At 33.8% G+C, this 18,175-nt stretch overlaps 1 protein-coding gene across 3 annotated transcripts in view; it reads left to right on the forward strand.

Annotated features, from left to right (window-relative positions):
* Nucleotides 1-18,175, forward strand: part of LOC106468311 (mediator of RNA polymerase II transcription subunit 13-like) — a 98,033-nt gene that overhangs the window by 71,209 nt on the left and 8,649 nt on the right. For all 3 annotated transcript variants that reach the window (XM_022396655.1, XM_022396656.1, XM_013928729.2), the window contains 5 exons: nt 13,617-13,723; nt 14,041-14,350; nt 15,166-15,318; nt 17,394-17,632; nt 18,011-18,155. In XM_022396655.1, the coding sequence (XP_022252363.1) occupies nt 13,617-13,723; nt 14,041-14,350; nt 15,166-15,318; nt 17,394-17,632; nt 18,011-18,155 (954 nt within the window). The remainder of the gene's footprint in view (nt 1-13,616; nt 13,724-14,040; nt 14,351-15,165; nt 15,319-17,393; nt 17,633-18,010; nt 18,156-18,175) is intronic.

Here is an 18,175-nt window from a genome sequence, read left to right on the forward strand (position 1 = left end):
ATTTTTTTCATCTGAAAATTGTCAAATTTCATTTATATAATCTCTAAATCCTTCTAAATAAATTTCAAATGTTTTTTTTCATTAAAACATTATATTTTATCTGTTATATTCTCTACCCTAACTCTATACAGGATGTCAATTTGACTGACCTCAACCACCATAAAACAATACAAAATATATTTTAAGTTACCATTTTTTTCTTTCTGGCTTTAACAGGAAACTACCTTTGTTTATCCTAAATAGCTTAAAGCTTGTAAGAGTATACATCTGTTTCTACTTGAATTTTATTGTTTTATTGCACTTTGAACCCTAACTAATAATCCTGCCACACAAGTCATAAATCATTTGGCAAATTTGTAGCTCATATTAACCTGTCTAATTATGTAATGCATGAGCTGCTCACAAGTGTACATCATAATTTTATTTTATTTTTTCTTTATCATACCTAATCTAACCTAATTGTTACATATTAATTACTTTTATAATAATAAATAAATAAAGAATATACATGAAAAACATGAAATGTAGTACTTACCTGGGACTTCTGTTTTTTTTTGCTGTTGTCTGTATATGAAACTCAACCCTACTTTTTTGTACTAATGGTACTACTACACTAAATAATTTTTTATTTAATTAAACAATGCTCCTAAGATCACAGAATAATAACATGTAGAAAGTAGGCAATTTCTTATAACTATCAACATTTTTCTGGCATTCTGACATGGTAAGACCCATTAAAAATTCAGGTGAGCTTGTCAATATGTTTCTCTTGGGAATAATGTGTGAACTAAAAGAGAAATAGACAGTTCTCTAAACAGTATACAGTGTAAACTTTGGCTTTCTAATGGTTATAAATAATATAGTATTAAGTGTAAGACAGAACTATTGGCAATTTGTTAGAGAGAGGATGTGACAGGTGGGTATGGTAAGAGGGGTCTTATTTTCTAGTTTATGACTCCATAAACAAATATGATTGAAGGCTGTAAAAATTATACATTGCCTGAGCCACTACTATATTATAATGAGTTATTTACTTTAAATTTTATTCTTCACTTAGAGTTTGGTAAGTAAATTAGAGAAGAGGAAAAACTTAGAGAGCAAATGTCACAATTTTCATACTAGGGGAGATTGTGGATTTTTTAAATATTTCTTTATAAAATTAAGAACTTAAAACTTGTACTAAAATTTGGTTTATTAACGATTTTTCATACCAAATTTATTCGTATACCTTAATAATAAAGTAGATTAATTAAGTTTTGAATGTAACTTTCTAAAAAGTCATGACATGCACTTATGGGTAGGGGTTAGAGCACATCATCATGTTTTGTAGATTTACATTCAAAACTTTATTGAACTGCTATTTTATGAATGTATGTCCATGAATTTGGAATCAAATTGTAGTTTATTATTCAAATTTTAGTATCATACATTATTTACTTTCTTGATTTAAAAGTAAATGTTTAAAAAAATTGCTAAATATTAATTTTTTGTGTCTCATGGTAGAACATCTTTTGCATTTGCTCATATTGGATTGTGGTTGTTGTAAAATGTAAAGTCTACATCTTTATAATGAATTAGAAACTCAAATTACCAATATTAACAAGCTATAATCTATATATATATATATATATATATATATAATCAAAATCTCTCTGTTCATTTGCTTGCTTGCTTGTTTGTCTGTCGCATTCACTTGAAGGAGTGCAAAATGACAATTTTTTGTTGATATGTCCGTCTATTGTCTGCTAGCCAAACCAGTAATTTTTTGTTAACATGTTTTACATGGCTATGATTCTACTCAGACTTGAAATTTTTTTGGTAAGTTTGAATTAACATTTAATTTATAATTAACATTATAGGCCTATTTAGTTATAGATCATTAATTATAGATCTACTAATACATCATATATTTAACCTCACACAAAAGAAATGCATGCAGAATTAGAATGTCGTGTGTGAAAAAAGCAAACATTAGGCCTAGCCTATAATATACAATTATGCTGTCTGCCATAAAATAGACTAAGTGAAAAGAGTAAGGCCTAAATTATAATACTTATTGTGTACAATGAGATTAAAGTCAAGTCAGCATAACTGGTAGAGCACTTGCATGAGGTGGAAGATAGGTTGAACCTGGAAATTGTATTTTGTTTTTATTGGCATTAGAATAGATAGGCCTATTTAGTTATAGATTATCAATTATACATCTGCTAATACATTGTATATTTAACCTCACACATGAAAGAAATGTAGGCATAATTAGAATTTTGTGTGTGAAAAAGCAAACAGTAGACCTAGCCTATAAGATAAAATTATTACTGGTAACAACAAAGGGGAGGGGAACATGTTTTCATCTCGCATATCCCAATAATTTCAACTGATCTCTCCTTGAGTTCACACACATGGCCAGTCTCTGAAAGTAGTGGGACTTGAATTTACATCATTATGTTTTTCACATAGACAACTCTACATTGGATGCTCAAGAGTAGGGAACAATAAGGGCCTATTGATCCTTGTCAGTGAAGGAAAAACAAAAAATATCATTCATAAGGAAGCCCTTATTTTAAACAGGTTCATAGTTTATTTTCAAAAATCAAAACTAAGGTTTTTTTGTTTGTTTTTTATAAATTCACAAAATATTTTTGCCTATCAAAATATGGAATGGGGAAACAGAGAATAGTTTTTTTTCTCAAAAAACCTGGGTAAAGGTGGGTAATGCTGCTAGTATTAAATAAGAACCTGCTGCCTTTTCTATTTCCTGGGATATCATTATATTTAGCAAACCCACCACAGTGGCTCTGCCCATCTCTTCCTCTTTTGAAAATACTTGTTTACCTGTGCCTACTCCCCTCAAGGTGGATTCCTGTATGTGATGAGGGGACCTCCTAGGGAAGGTTCTGTCTCTTTAATTTACCTTCTCTGGGATCACAACATCCACCTACGTGTTTACCATGCGTGGCATCCTGTGAAGGGGAAGAGAGTATCCTGGTAGTGGAGGGGTGTCCTGATGGGTGAGTTATATCAGTGGCACTGCAACACATCACTTTGGCCTTGATTTCCTGTAGATCGGTGGCCTTGAGGGGTTGCTCCCCCAAGGTCAATTGGCTGGTTCTGTTGGACTAGGGTCAACTAAGTGCCAGTGTTGGATGTTCTCAACAGATGTTGTGGACACTGTGTCTTATGTTGGTGTTTGGGTATAGTGCCCATGAAACCCTGCTATAGCTGCACTAATCTTTTTTGGCATTGTAGTGCATCTCCTCATAGGGCTCCATGGTGGTTTGAGTCAGTGGGCACGGAATATTCTCCATTTCTTATGATCCCTCACTCAGTGACCCAAAAAGACCAAAGAAAAGAATGTTGATTGGAATGTGACCATATGTATGGAAAACTCAGATTGGAATGTGACCATATGTATGGAAAACTCAGATCTGCAGTCACCACTTCAGTCTGTACCTCATTTTATGATTTTGTTTTCTCTCTGATAAACCCCATTTTATCCTGAAGTGATTAGAAGGGCTTGCTGGCTCTCCAAAGTCATTCAAGAAGTTATGTTGTGGGGACATCTTGGTGGAATCATCTACATCAAAACATGGCAAACTCTTGAAATCAAAGGCCATCGGGGACATACCTATATAGGTTGCTCCCCATGCTACTCTGAATTCCCCACAAGGAGTTATCTTTGAGAGGGATTAAACAAAATCCCAGAGTCGGAGATCCTTGCTGGTTTCTCCATCCCACAGATGTCATTTAAACTCTCACTGTATCAATTGTGGTGGTTCATAGCCTTCATACTTTTGTTCTTGCCCTAAATGGATGGAAGAGAAATATCTTTTTGTGCCTCCAACAGAGTCTTTCTCTCACCAGGTCAAGAGTCTTTTGCCCCCTTCGGATGCAGGAGTTGACAAGTCTACATCTAGTCCTGTCTGTCCCCACTGTGGCATCCAGTGACTGCTTGGGTCCCTATCCTTTGGCCTCGAGGTGCAGAACCATTATTCAGTCATATACTCAGTCTCTGGAGGCTCCTTCTACCAACAGAGATCTGCCCAATTGACCCAGGTCAGGTTCCATGGAGGTTGACATACCTCTTTCTACTAAGAAAAAACACCATTGTGTCAATGGCCACTGTGATATAGTGGATCTATCAATGTTTTTCTTCTAATCTGGATAACTTTAAGGCATTGATTGATTTCTATCATCCCGTGTGTCTCTCATTACAGGAAACATTCCTCAAACCTACTGATACTGTAACCTTTCAGCAGTTTTCTTTGTACCAGAATGAAGGTTGTCTGATGGATGATTTCATGGAGGTGTGGCATTGCAGATTAACCAGCATATACCCACCATGTCTGTGCCACTCAATACACCCTTGGAGGCTGTGGTCGTCTGTATCTCCGTGGGTTGTACCATCATTGTGGGATATTTACGACCAATCAGACCTTGATGCTTTTATTGCTGGCTCCCTTTTTCCTATTGGGAGATTTTAATGGACACAATCCCCTCTGGAGTGGTGCTGATATTAATGGGAAGGGTTGTTCTATGGCACATATGCTTTCAGGTCACAACCTTGCTTTCTTCAATGCTGGTTCATATACCTATTTTCAAGCACCTAGTCAGTCTTTTACTGCTAATGATAGATCCATTTGTTCCTGTTCACTTTTTTCTCATTTCTCTTGGTGGATGGAGAATCACCCAGAAGCGGTGATAATTTCCCTATCATTTTGAGAAAGTTCGGCCACAGTCGTTGCCACCCGACTCATGTGCCATGGTGGAAGTTGGAGCGAGCTGACTGACTCCTTTTCACTGCTCTCTTGGAAATTGATCCTGCTGTTGTTAATCTTCCCACTATTAAAGACTGCATGGAGGCAGTACCTGATTGTATTATCTGAACAGCTATTTCTTCGATCCCTAAAACCTCAGCACATTTCCCATAGTATCCTCATCCACAGTGGACTCCTGACTGCCAGTGGGAAAGGAAAGTTCAGAAATAGGCTTGAAATATCTTTCACAGATATCCCACTCTTTCCAACCACATTGCTTTTCAGTGGAATCATGTCCATGCTTGGCTGGTCAGATATCAAAGCCAGAAGGAATCTTAGATTAAGTTCACTACTGGCATCTCTTCTACCACCGGTTCCAAAGTCGTCTGGGACAGGATTCAAAAGGTCAGTGGGAAGTATGCATCCCCTTTCGATCTTGCTCTCAAGTGGTCAGGATGTTGCTGATGTTCAGGCCATTGTAGACACCCTTACGGGACTGATTTTTGCACTTGACCAGCACTTCCCTTTCTTCCCCTTCCTTCTTGGCCATCAAGTCTTGGGCCTTCTTTTCGGGCAGATTGTTTCCGTGACTATAATTGACCATTTATGCAGGTGGAACTTAAACTTGCTCTTTATCAGTCTGTCAGTTTATCAGTAGGACCTTATGATATTCATTAGGAGATGCTACACCATCTTTCTCCTGCCTCTCTTGCTCTTCTTCTGGTTGCTTTTGATTGGATTTGGCAGGAGAATATTTTTCCAAACACATGGCCCAAGGCTATTGTTCTCTCTCTTTTTGTTTTGAAGCCAGGGAAGGATCCAAAGATTCCTTCTAATTATTGTGTTTTGCTTTGACTAGCTGTCTGTGTAAGGTTTTTGAGAGGATGGTTAATGCTCATCTTGTTTAATTCCTTCAATCAAACAACCTGATCTTGTCCACCCAATGTGGTTTTTACTGGACAGCTCTCCACCTGATTTGTCTTGAAACCTTGATCAAGGAAGCTTTCCTCAAGAGAGAGCATCTTGTTTCTATCTTATTTAATCTTAAGAGGACTTATGACTTTAGATATAGTGGAGGTTTGGCATTTTGATGATCTCCGTTCATATGGGTTGAGTGGTCACTTACTCAATTTTATTCAGAACTTTTTACTAGACCAGAGTTTCCCTCAAGGATGCATCTTAAATGTCACACTTTTTTAGTATTAAGATCAATGCTTTCACTGAACAACTTCTTCCTACTGTTGCAAACAGCCTATATTTCCACAACTTCCACCTTTTTTGTTGGTTATTGAATATGAGGTTTATTGAGCAGCAGCTTCAGACTGCTTTCACTCTCTTGTTGGGGTGTTGGCAAACAGTTTCACCTTCTCTTCTAAGACTGTTTGCACACATTTTTTGCCACCAACGAGGTTTGCATCCTGATCCAGAGCTCCATCTTAGTGGTGATGTTCTTCCCATGGAAGCTGAGGCAAAGTTCCTGGGACTTATCTTTGACCATAAACTAATGTTTATTCCTCACATTAAGCAACTTCGTGTCAAGTGTACAATAACACTGAACATCTTCCGCATCCTCTCTTCTACCTCTTGGAGAGCTGATAAATATTCCATGTTCAGGATCTATCATGCTCTTATATGGTCCAAGCTGGACTATAGGTCTATGGTTCAGCTTGGGACTCTTCCTTGAAGATGTTGGACCTTCTGCACTATCTGGAGCTTTGGCTCTGCATGGGGGCTTTCTGCACTTTGCCAATCCAGAATCTGTACGTTGAAACCCGTTAATCTCCTCTTCACCTCTGAAGTTTGTGACTTTCTTTGCAGTATACTGTCAAACTACGATCCTTACCACAGCATCCTACCTGGGGTTCTGCTATCCTTCCTCAGTGGGCTTTGCCCTATAAGAATCATCAATCTGCCATTCCTCCATTTGGCTTTCATATCCAAGCATAACTCGCTGAATTGGATCTGTCACTAGATGATTTTGCTGAGTCCATCCATTCCCACCTGTGACCTTTCTTTGAGTCATCTGAGGAAGATGGATACTCCCAATTGGAAGTACCATCTTCTTTGTGTAAAACACTTTTTGAACCATTCTTCTGTTCCTGTTTTTAAGAATGGTTCGAAATCTGAGGATTCTGTGGGCTCTGCCATGGTTTGTTGTAGCTTGCTAGTTGCTCACAGGATTCTCTCTACAGTTTCTGTGTTCACTGCCAAGTTGTATGCCATTTTTCTTGCCTTGGATTAGATAGAAGCTAAGCAATACACTTATTATACTAATTACACTGACTCTCTTAGCTCTTTATTGACCCTGGTTTCATTTAATGTGAGTTCTCACCCTGTTCTCTTGGACATTCAGAAAGGACTGGCACAATTTTTTCTGTCATCCATTTCTATCCAGTTTTTCTGGATATCTGTATCTGTCTCATATGTCCTCTAATCAAGGTATGGCTTCATGCCAGTAGGCAGTCAGTTTGGAGTGAGCAAATTCTTCTGTTGTTCTTTGGCCTTCTAGTTTCTGTAATGATCGGAGGGAGGAAGTTGTTTTGTCTAGGCAACACATTGGTCACAGTTTTTTACTCATTGTTTTCTTTTATGTGGTACTCATCTGCCTGTGGCCTTTGTGACACTCAGGTCTCAGTTGCTTACATTTTACTTTCATGCCATTGTTACATATGTGAGCTGCGGCACCATTTTAGATTTTTGTGGGCCACAGGCCTTTTTAATTGTGTTTAAGTATTTTATCTGATTTTTTGGCATTTTTTAGCTTTCAACTTGATTTCTTTTTATCTTTATAGAGTTTTACTTTTTTGCCTTTTCACCAGTTGTTTAGTGTAGGTAGCCACATTGCTTTGCACTGTTAAACCCCAAACAACCAAACCAAACATATCTACTTCTCTCAATTACATCTTTATAACCAACCGAAAGCACTCATTTTTAACTAAATAATTCTGTCAGTCTTCTTAAAGTACTTATGCGGTAAACTTTTGCATAGTTTGAAGAGCAGTGATAAATGCAATATGCTGATAGGAAATGAGATTTTTTAAACTCAAATACAGTGTTTGTACAATGATTGAAAACATTTGAATATCATTGAGTTTTGAAATCATTTTTCAAATCCTTGAATTTACATGATTTTTTTTTTGATTATCGATTGTATCCTTGAATGTACTTGAATTTTGTGAAACTTAGAATGAAATAAAAACTAAGCATATCTTTGTGTAGGTTCATTATGTTTTATATATATTTAATGTATGTATGTTTATTATTTTAAAAAATGAACATTGGAAGTTTTTATTACTCAGTGAGTGGGTGTGTCATCTGGAAAAATAATGTGTGTGTGGTTGCCCTTGTTTTACAACTAATACAGTATAGCTTGCTTAATTTGAACTTCTTGGGACCAGAAAAAAAATTTGAACAAGGAGAAATTCAAATTAACCAAATGCTAAAGAAAAAATCAAGGAAGGTAACTATGTGTGTAGTCAATGTTTAGAAGATCAAGTAAAGTAACTGTGTACATATTAAATTATTTATTTCTTCTGCATTAAATGACATATGTACTACATGAATACATATTAGAACACTTAATGTGACAGGTGTTCTTTATATCTATATACAGACCTATATTAACATAGCAGAAAGCTCACATAGTTAATAAAGTGTTGATTTTGGTATTTCATGTTTCATGATGATAGCTGTTTTGCTATCCTGGCTTTTATCTACTTCTCCCAACAACATTAACTTTGTTTATGTATTAAGAGTTTTATACTGTCTTTTTGCCATCGACTGCTAAGTTGAACTCTATGAATGACTTGTAATAAAGGTGGTAAACGACGAAGTCGAAGGCCAATGAGATAAATGTAATCCCCGTGCCAGTTGAAATTAACATGCTACCATCTGTATAAATACGCCAGAGAGCTGTCACTGAGTCACATGTAAGTATTGCTTCAAACAGTATATCTAAGAATTCAGTCCAAAAAAATCTTAGTAATAATTAAACTGATATTTGAACTTGGTTTGTAGGCATGGTCTGAAGTACTTCTTCAATTTAACACAAGTTCATATATTTTATGGTGAATTAAACGTATTTTTAAAACACGTAATAAAGAAATAAAATGTTAGGACTTTTCATTTAGTTCAAATTAACTGGAATTTCAAATAATCCTTATTCATCTTAAGTGAGCCACACTGTACTTCCTATTTTATGAAAGTTAATCATGTTGTGTCTTTTTGTGAAAATTCAGTGCATTGCAATAACTCAAAGCAAAATCTATTTCAGGAATCATGGACTGCTTCCACAAATGTTGGACTTTCAATTTTAATGATGCATAGCTTGATAGAAAAGAATATTATGACTGACTTAGAAAAGATAATTCTGCTCACAAAGCATACTGCTTTCTTTGCAGGAAGCACATCAGTATTTCTACTATGGGGAATTTGGCATTAAAGAGCCACACAAATGGGAAAAAAACATTCCATACTTATCAATCTGAGCCAGCCTGCTATTACAATAGGCACCTTTTTAATTCAGAAGTCTTCTGCTACCAGTAAGGTAGATCTAGCAACTGAGTCTGTTAAGTGTTACTGAGGCAACAAGGGGAGCCATACTGACTGCTAATGCACCAACTTTTGAGTTTGACCAATTTGAACAGTTTCTCTGCAGATGTGCTTAAAGCAGAAATTTCGTTGACCCTAAAAGTAATCAAAAGCCACTACAGTTTTCACCCATGTGAAAACATTTCTGATCTTTTCATGCTAATTTTTCCAGACAGTTCCATTGCTAAGCAGTTTAGCTGTACAGAATGCAAAGTGGCATACCTTGCTACTTTTTGTATAGCTCCCCATGTATCTGCAAAAGTTGAACAGAAAATCAAAGGAAATTCATTTTTACTATTGTTTGATGAAAACCTAAATGAAGGTTTCTAGGAAAAATAGACATCCACATTTGCTTCTTCTGTGATGATGAGGTAAAAACATTTTATTATACATTTACATTTATTGGACATGGTTACTGCAAATGATATATACAAAGAGATATCCAGTTCCATCACAATCTTTGGCTTCAGACATCTCTTGCAACTTTCAATGGATGGGCCTAATGTGAACTTAAAGGTTTTAAAAGATTTTTCAAAGGAAATTGAACAGCAGTTCAATCACTAAAATTTTGAATGTTGGGACCTGTGGACTACATAAACTGCACAATGCCTTTTGGGCAGGATGTGTTGCAGCTGGTTGGGATGTGAAGGACATGATTTCCAGTATCTACATTCTATTACATGATGCTCCTGAAAGACAACAGGATTTTAAAGATGTAGATGTCTATACTTTGTTCTCTCCGAAGTTCTGCTGCACACAGTTTTGTATTAACTTTTCATCAATTGTCTTATCATACAACTTGCAATAAATGCAGATAAAATAGTATGCCCAAAATGTTTTTGTATTTTGTTTTATAATTACTTTTGTTTTCTGTTTATTTATTATGCTTAATATTTTTATTATGGAATGGGTATGTTTATAACAAGTTACTTAAATATAATCATTCATGACACATTTTGAGATATGTCAGTGTGAATGACTGTGTACTTAAGACAAGTACTTGCTACAGTTAACTTTACAGAATTTTTTTTTTTTCATAAACTGTAAATTATAATTGTGATTATTAATGATTTCATTACTCTACCATCACTTAATAACTATAAATATGTGATGATCACTTATAGAAATTAGAACTTTATATTGATTATTTTTGTTTTAATTTAAACAGTCCAACTAACTTGTTGTTTTTGAATATCTGAAGAATGTTGAACCATTAGAGAGAGTGACACAACTCCTTCCCTATACAGTCCTGCTGTAAAGACTAAAAAAGTCACTCAACCCACCTGCAAGTGTTATGGTGTCATTGAGAAGGCATCTCCTTGTGACTGCCAAACTACATTTTTTCATCACAGTATCAAGGGAGGTCCAACCTTTTCTTAAGGTTTGTAAGATTGACAAACCAGTGATTCCGTTCGTTGGTAAAGATCTTCGATTGTTAATCAAGAGTGTCTTGCAGAAAGTCCTAAAACTGGAGGTCATGAATATAGCAACCACTTTAGTAGCATTATCGCATTTGGAAATCATCGAGAAAGATAATTAACTTAATGATTCAAAAGTAGAGGTTGGTTTTTTGTAGATAAATTCTCAAGCTAAGGATGCCTCAGACAGACAAAAGTTTAAATTTAGAATGGGCTATAAAGCCTTTCTACTATCACTGACACGCAAGCTCATGGAGAAGTCCCCAATTACCTATCCCCTTGTGAGATCTTTGTCATGGATGGATCCAAGGCAGATGGCCAAGCAGTTGAAGAAAGCATCAAATACACTGAAATTGAACCAGACATTAAAAATCATTAAAGAAACAAACAGAGTTGAGGGTACAAAATGTGATGCTCTCAAAAAGAAGTTTCTAGAATTTCTTAATGAAATTATTTCTGGAAACAAGACTACTTTCTTGGACTTCAGTACACTGAAAGACAGAGTAGACAATCTCATCTTGCAGAGGGGAAAGGTATTCAGACCTTTGGGAAGTTGTTCAACAATTGCTGATTCTCTCCCATGGGCAAGTCACTGTTGAGTGTGGGTTCTCAATAAACAAAGATGTTACCATAGAGAATTTAGCTAAAGAGTCTGTCATAGTATGAAAAGTGATCATCAATCATGTGCATAAGGTTGGAGGGTGTAAGTAAAGTATCAGGAACCTTTACTCTCAGCTTCTTCAGCCAGGTCCAAGTACCATGACTATCTAGAAAAAGAAAGGGAGGAAATCAAGGCAGCAAAAAGGGGAAATAAATGGAAAAAAATTCAAGCAGAATGAAACCAATTGAAATCAAAGAGAGCAAGACTGGTTGAAGACATAGCCTCCAATTTGCTGCTAATAAGTTAGCTGATCAGACTGAACCACAGAGTCAGCTTACTTTGTTACCTCAGTCAAACACTTTGAGAAGAAAAGCAAAAAAAAAAAAAAAGAAATTATTTCTCTTGAAATCCTGATTTACCAGAAAACATAACAACTGAAAAGAGTGTTAGAAAATTCTTTAGTATTGTAAGAGTGTCTACTTACAATATTAAAAGAACACTAATTTCTGTTTTAAACTGAGTGTTAGAATATTTCGGTAGTGATAGTGTACTGAAATTGTAAGGATTGAATTCATACAAAGCTTACTTCTGAACTGAAATAGTGTTACTGGTAAAATTTTAAGTAGAAAAATTTATTTAAAAATTTGTATTTGACTACTACTGTTAAGTTTTATTTGAGTGTGTTGTGTATGTGCATGTGTGTGTGATGCCTGATGTTCTAATTTTGATATGTTAGTATTTTGTAGTTAATTAAGTGTTTATGATTTGAGAGTGAGTGTTAATGTGCTATTGTGCATGTTTATTTTATCTCACCATTTGTTGCAATAACACCCTTGTTGGTGCTGTGCCACTGACTTTGCTTTTTATAGATGTATTTTGAAGTAGGTATTTAGTGTCTCATTTATTCAGTAACAAATTAATCTATATGTTAATTTTTGTTTTTGATGCTTTGTGGTTTCCTGTTACAATCTGCAGTCATTCTTGAAAGAAAAAGGGTAATTTAGATTTATTTTCTAATTTTTTATGGTGGTTACAAGGTCAGTCAAATCAACCAACCCCATATGAAATTAAGGTAGAGAAAATAACAGATAAAAATATAAAGTTTTTCTATAACAAAAATGTATGATAGTTATTTAGAATATTATAAAGATTATGCAAATAAAATTTGACAATTTTCTAATGAAGAAATGTATTTTTAATGTTGGATAGTCAAACAAGAAAAAATAAATAAATTTGCAAGCAAATCTTGAATTTAAAAAAACTGATATTTTGTATGCAAAAGCTTTGTTTACTGATAATATTCAAAATTTCATGAAGATACATTTACATTATCAAAAGTTATAGTATGACTACTCTTATGGTTACTTTGATGGTTACATACTGGGTGCAATGCACCAAGCTCTATAGTCAAAGAAAAGTGTTAATGATTGATGTATGTTGAAATAAATGTGTACACTTTTATTCCTTATGAAACTGTAAAAATCCTTTGCTAAAAAGTACTTAGATTTTATGCAATGAACCTTTTGTCACTGTTTTATCTCTACAGCATCCTTAGTATAATTATCAGTTCTCATCTAAATTAAAGAGTTATGAAGGAATGGAAAAGTTTTTTTTGCTTTCCATTAACTCTTTGATACCCAAATAATTGCAGTCCATCTCAAGGGCAAAATTGCACCATTAAAATACGAAAATTATTGAAAATAAACTTGGTCCTTTTGAAAAATAAAATAATTTAGAGTTAAAGTTTATTCAACATAAAAAAAGTTTTATTTATGTAATTCAAATTTCAAACTATTTCATTCAGTAGGTTTTTTTTTTTTGCAATACAGTAAAACAAACCATACAGCAGGTGCATCATACAGTTAATCTCAATGTTGTAGTCTTTACAAGGGTTTATTTATTAATTTTCATGAAAAAAAATCACTGAGAATCCCTCAAAATGTTTAATTTTGATTGTGTTTAACTTAGTTACTTTAGGAGAATTGATTATAGAAATTAGTGTGACTGTCTTTTGTTTTGTTTGAAAGATAAATAATTGGAGATTTATTTTGATAATGGAAAGAACCAAAATGCTGATTGCTTACATCCAATTCAAATGAAATATGTTTTTTAGTATAAAATTAGAAGTTTGATTAATTTGGTACATTTTTGTCTGTTTGATAACTGTAATTTATGCTTCTGTATGCTCTTCTCAAGCATAATTGAATATTATATGTATTACTTTGAGTTTTTGACATTTTTGTTAATTTATAGTTGGTGCCAGCACAGAGGACCAGTGTGAACCTCAACCAATCCCAACACTTCTTGTTGGTTATGATAAAGACTGCCTGGCTGTCTCGCCCTTTGCTCTCAAACTTTGGGTAGGTTTCAGTTAATTTTTTATGTCAACAAATCACATTCTAAGAAACTAAATTTTAATAGATTTAAAGTTTTTTTATTGGAATTGATTCCTTTGTATAAATTTAATAATGTACATAGTGTTTGTGAATTTAGTTTGTTTGAACTACTATCTAAACAAACAGAAAGAGGATCTCCAAAAACATTGTGTATTACCCAATAAATCTTTTCTTTTGAACTCTTGTAGCACTGCCATGAGTTGGATAAGTTATTCATTGTAATAGCACTGTCTACTCTGTATAATAAAAGTTTATACTTGATTTTTTAAATCTTTTAACAGGATAAATTGTTATTGGAACCATTCTCTTTACCTCAAGACATTGCCTATGTAGTTGTTGCTCCAGACAATGATTTCATTTTAAGTCGAGTACGTTCTTTCTTCAAAGAATTAAGCAGTGTATACGAGTTGTGCCACTTAGGTCATCATTCTCCCATTACCAAAGTTTTGAGAGATGGTATCATGCGTGTTGGAAAGTCTGCAGCAAGAAAATTAGCTGATGAACCTGTAGATGAATGGTTTAACTTCATCAGCAATGGACCAGTGGCATCAAAATTGAAACTGTATGCTCAAGTTTGTCGGCATCATCTAGGTAATGATTACTGTTAGTTGAGACTAATGCTCAAGTGTGGCATTGAGCTGTGGAGATTGATCCTAAAAAGAATTGCTGTAAAATTATGCTATTTCAAAGTTAATGTATTCATTCATGTGTTATGAAGTTTTAATACATTTTTATGCAGTGAGCTAAGAATAACAGGCATATACTTTTATCACCAGAGTTGGCCCTGTAACATAAAGTCATTATATTTCTAGTACTAATTTTACTTGAACCAAGTTCAGTGTATGAAGTATGCACATGAGAAGTACTTGAGGATTCTAGATATTACAATCATTTTGTCCTGAAATCCTCACACGATGCAGCCAACTTGTGCAAAAATAGACTTTGTAGATTTTTCAACAGGTTGCTAACAGTATCAGAATAAGAAAACCATACTTGTACAAAAATATCTATATAATTTTAGTATCAGTAATTTGTGTTCATTTCACAGTTCTAATTGTTATTTGATGGTACTAAATAAACAATGTCCTATTGTTACAGCACAAACTGGTGAAAAGTATGTATCTGTCATTCTTACCAAACTGTGTAAAAATTAAAATAACTTGAAATATAGGAATGAATACATTTATTTTCAAGTTAGCATCTATTCATAACAATTCCCTATTGGAACCAATTGTCATAGCTTAACATCATTGATCATTTTATTTAAATTGTGTAGAGCTGTGGTAGATGTTGTAAAGAAAAAATGAAAAATTATATTTTGATATTAAACAGTTAGGCTACAAATTCTTTTCTCTGCATTATGATAGTAAATTGTGTAATAAATTTGTTTTTGGGATGGTTCGCAGCACCCTATCTTGCATCTCAGTCTCTGGACAAATCCCTGTTTTCCTGTCTTTCATCAGTGAGTTCCAAATTACAATCAGAAGCACCTCTACTGTCATCATTGCATATGGACAATCATCAGGAGAAGGAGCATACTTCTAAATTACATGATTCTGGTAATACTGTCTTTATGTTTTGCTTCACTCTAGCAAAATTCTGTCTCATGATTGATTGTTTTATGAGCTGGTCATCTATTTTAAGCCCCTCTGAAATCTTTAGCAACATTTTATAGTGTAAGTTGTTAAAGCTTTTTAACCCTCTCACTATGTGTCTACCTATGGTCGGGGTCGAAGGGCATGTCATCACGTTTGTAGACTCTCATTCAAAATTTTATTGAACCACTATTTTGTGAATGTATCAAAATAAGTTTGGTATCACATTGTAGATTATAATTCAAATTTCAGTATTATACATAAGTTAATTTCTTAATTTTAAAGTAAATATTCAAACAAAATTCCTAAATATCATGTGGTATGTTTAATACAGCTTTGATTCAAATTATATGTTTGTGATGTCCAAATACAAAGTCTGTAATTCATTATGAATTAGAAACTCAAATTACTGATATTGTCAAGCTACAATATAAAATAAGAATCTCTTATCTTTTCTATTTGCTGAGATATCGCCACGTTTAGTGAATCAAATACAGTAGCCCCGCCAACCTCTTCCATTTTTGGAAATACTTGCTCACATATACCCACTTTGCTCTATCATGTGTTTATAACCAATCAAAAGCTCAGAATTTCCCCACGTGATTTTCTCAACCTTTTGAAAGTGTGAATTTCCCATGATTATTTGTTTTGTCTTGAATCTCAGAAGGAAGGGGTAAGTGAAAATGTTTGAAAAACAATAATTTTTAGACTCAAATACAGTTTAGTTAGTAAGCCTGATACAATACAGTAGAATTCTGTGATATTCATAGATAAATTTATAATTTTTGTTATTTCAAAATGCATATATAAAACCTAAAAAGTTATTTTGTTTTACGTCCTCCACATGGGAAATTCTGCAAGGCTTAGCATGCAAAGTATGGCATGCCAAGTACAACAAGCAAGAACAAACTTTTTTGCATTTGTAAGTAGTAGAGATCATTGTTTTCTATATTTCTTTATTTACTATTATATGTTTTAAGAATATTTAAGAATTTATATGCAAATAGTAATAATATATATATATATATATACTGTGTTATTACCAAAACGTAATTGTATTTTATTAAATACTGGTCCACTAGAACAATGCCAAGACAGGTCACTTTCTAAAGGCCAGTTTTATATTATTGGTTATGATAATGTGACTGCATGTGCGCTTCGTAACTACAATTTCTGTAATGTTAGTCAGACAGCTGATAGGTCAATAATTTAAAGTATTAAATATATATAGTTGTATAATGTTATGAGATTTAAGCTGTTTAGACTAAACATTTTTGGTTTCGTGTTGTAATTTGTAGTCATTCTGGAAGAAAGAAAGTGCAATTATGTCTATATCCTAATTTTTTATGGTGCCCACAAAGGTGGTCAAATCTACCAAACCCATACAGATATACAATAGTGAAAATAACAGATAAAATACATAGTTTTTTCTGAACACAAACGTTTGATAATTATCCGGAGGTTATAAAGATTTTGCATGTGAAATTTGACAATTTTCTGATGCATAAAAGTATTTTTAATCTTAAAATCAAAATTACTTTGATTGTTGAATAGCCAACATTTGAAAAGAAAAAACGCATGAGGAAATCATTACTTAAAAAATCTTAAAACTTAATTAAAAAGTATATATATTTTGTATGCAAAAGCCTTGTAGTGTTTACTGATAATCTGCAAAATTTTGGGAAGATTCTCTTATTATGAAAACTACAAGGAGCACAACATGGTTACGAGGTCAGTCCCTGGGACCAAACCCATAGTGAGAAAGTTAATCAGAAAAAGCATTTCTTTCACTTAATTTTGATATCAGCACTCTACTATGGAACTTATGATCACAAGTGACAGGTCAGTGAAGCATTGAGAATTTGTAACAGAATTCTGTTGTGGGTGAGAAAGTTTAATTCATTTGCCAAGTAAAATAAGTGTGGAACATTTTTCCTTATCCCAGTTTATGGAGTGAAATAAACAAATTAATTTTTTTTCTGTATACTTTTCAGAAGTTATTAATTAGATACACAACTTATTCTTTGAATACCTAACAGATAGCCAGCAGGAGTTTGCTGCAAGTTCAGGAGGATATAATACTAACTCTTTATCTGAAACATGGGAACAAGACAATGGCCAACAACCTCCTGCCTTAGTAGTCTATATAATTGAGCCTTTTACGTATGGCGATCCTGACCGTGACTTGTATCGCTTGGCCACTCTTGGACTCTTGCTGTGCTACAATCAGATGTTGCGTTACCTTCCTGAACACATCCGTAACAGTATTCATGTTCAGGTGAGCTGGCCATTTGGGTTCTGATATTTCTTTAATATTCATGTGTTATATTGTCTTTTTGAACACAGATATATCAGAAAACAAAGTGTTGTGTGTTATCTTTGAAAATACTCTGTAACTAATTTACCTAACACAGAGTTTGTAGAGTTACATGTTTATTGTGTCTCTTTTTTTTAATGCCTTTCATACCCATATTCTTGTTTGTAAGGTGACTTAATGCAGTAGTTTTTGATATAGCATTTTTAACTTCTTCTATTTTAGTGTCAAAAAATAGTTTTTTATTTCTTAACCATATTTTTCTATAAGTTCATAAAAAAATTTCATTATAATAGTCTCTAATAAAAAAACAAATCCTGAAATATTAATGTGACATTTCAGATAATTCGTTTAGACTGTGTTCTTTCTATGGGGAAAGCTGAGAATTTCAGCCAATACCAAAATGAGCTCAAGGCATTAGCCTTTTCTGTGTTCAGCCAGTGTCGTCGATTGCTCAATCATCCATCAAGGATAAAGTCTTTAACAGGTTTTGGCCTTCTGCTGTTC

This window comes from Limulus polyphemus, unplaced genomic scaffold (genome assembly GCF_000517525.1).
Source record: "Limulus polyphemus unplaced genomic scaffold, Limulus_polyphemus-2.1.2 Scaffold2960, whole genome shotgun sequence".
Taxonomy (NCBI): domain Eukaryota; kingdom Metazoa; phylum Arthropoda; class Merostomata; order Xiphosura; family Limulidae; genus Limulus; species Limulus polyphemus.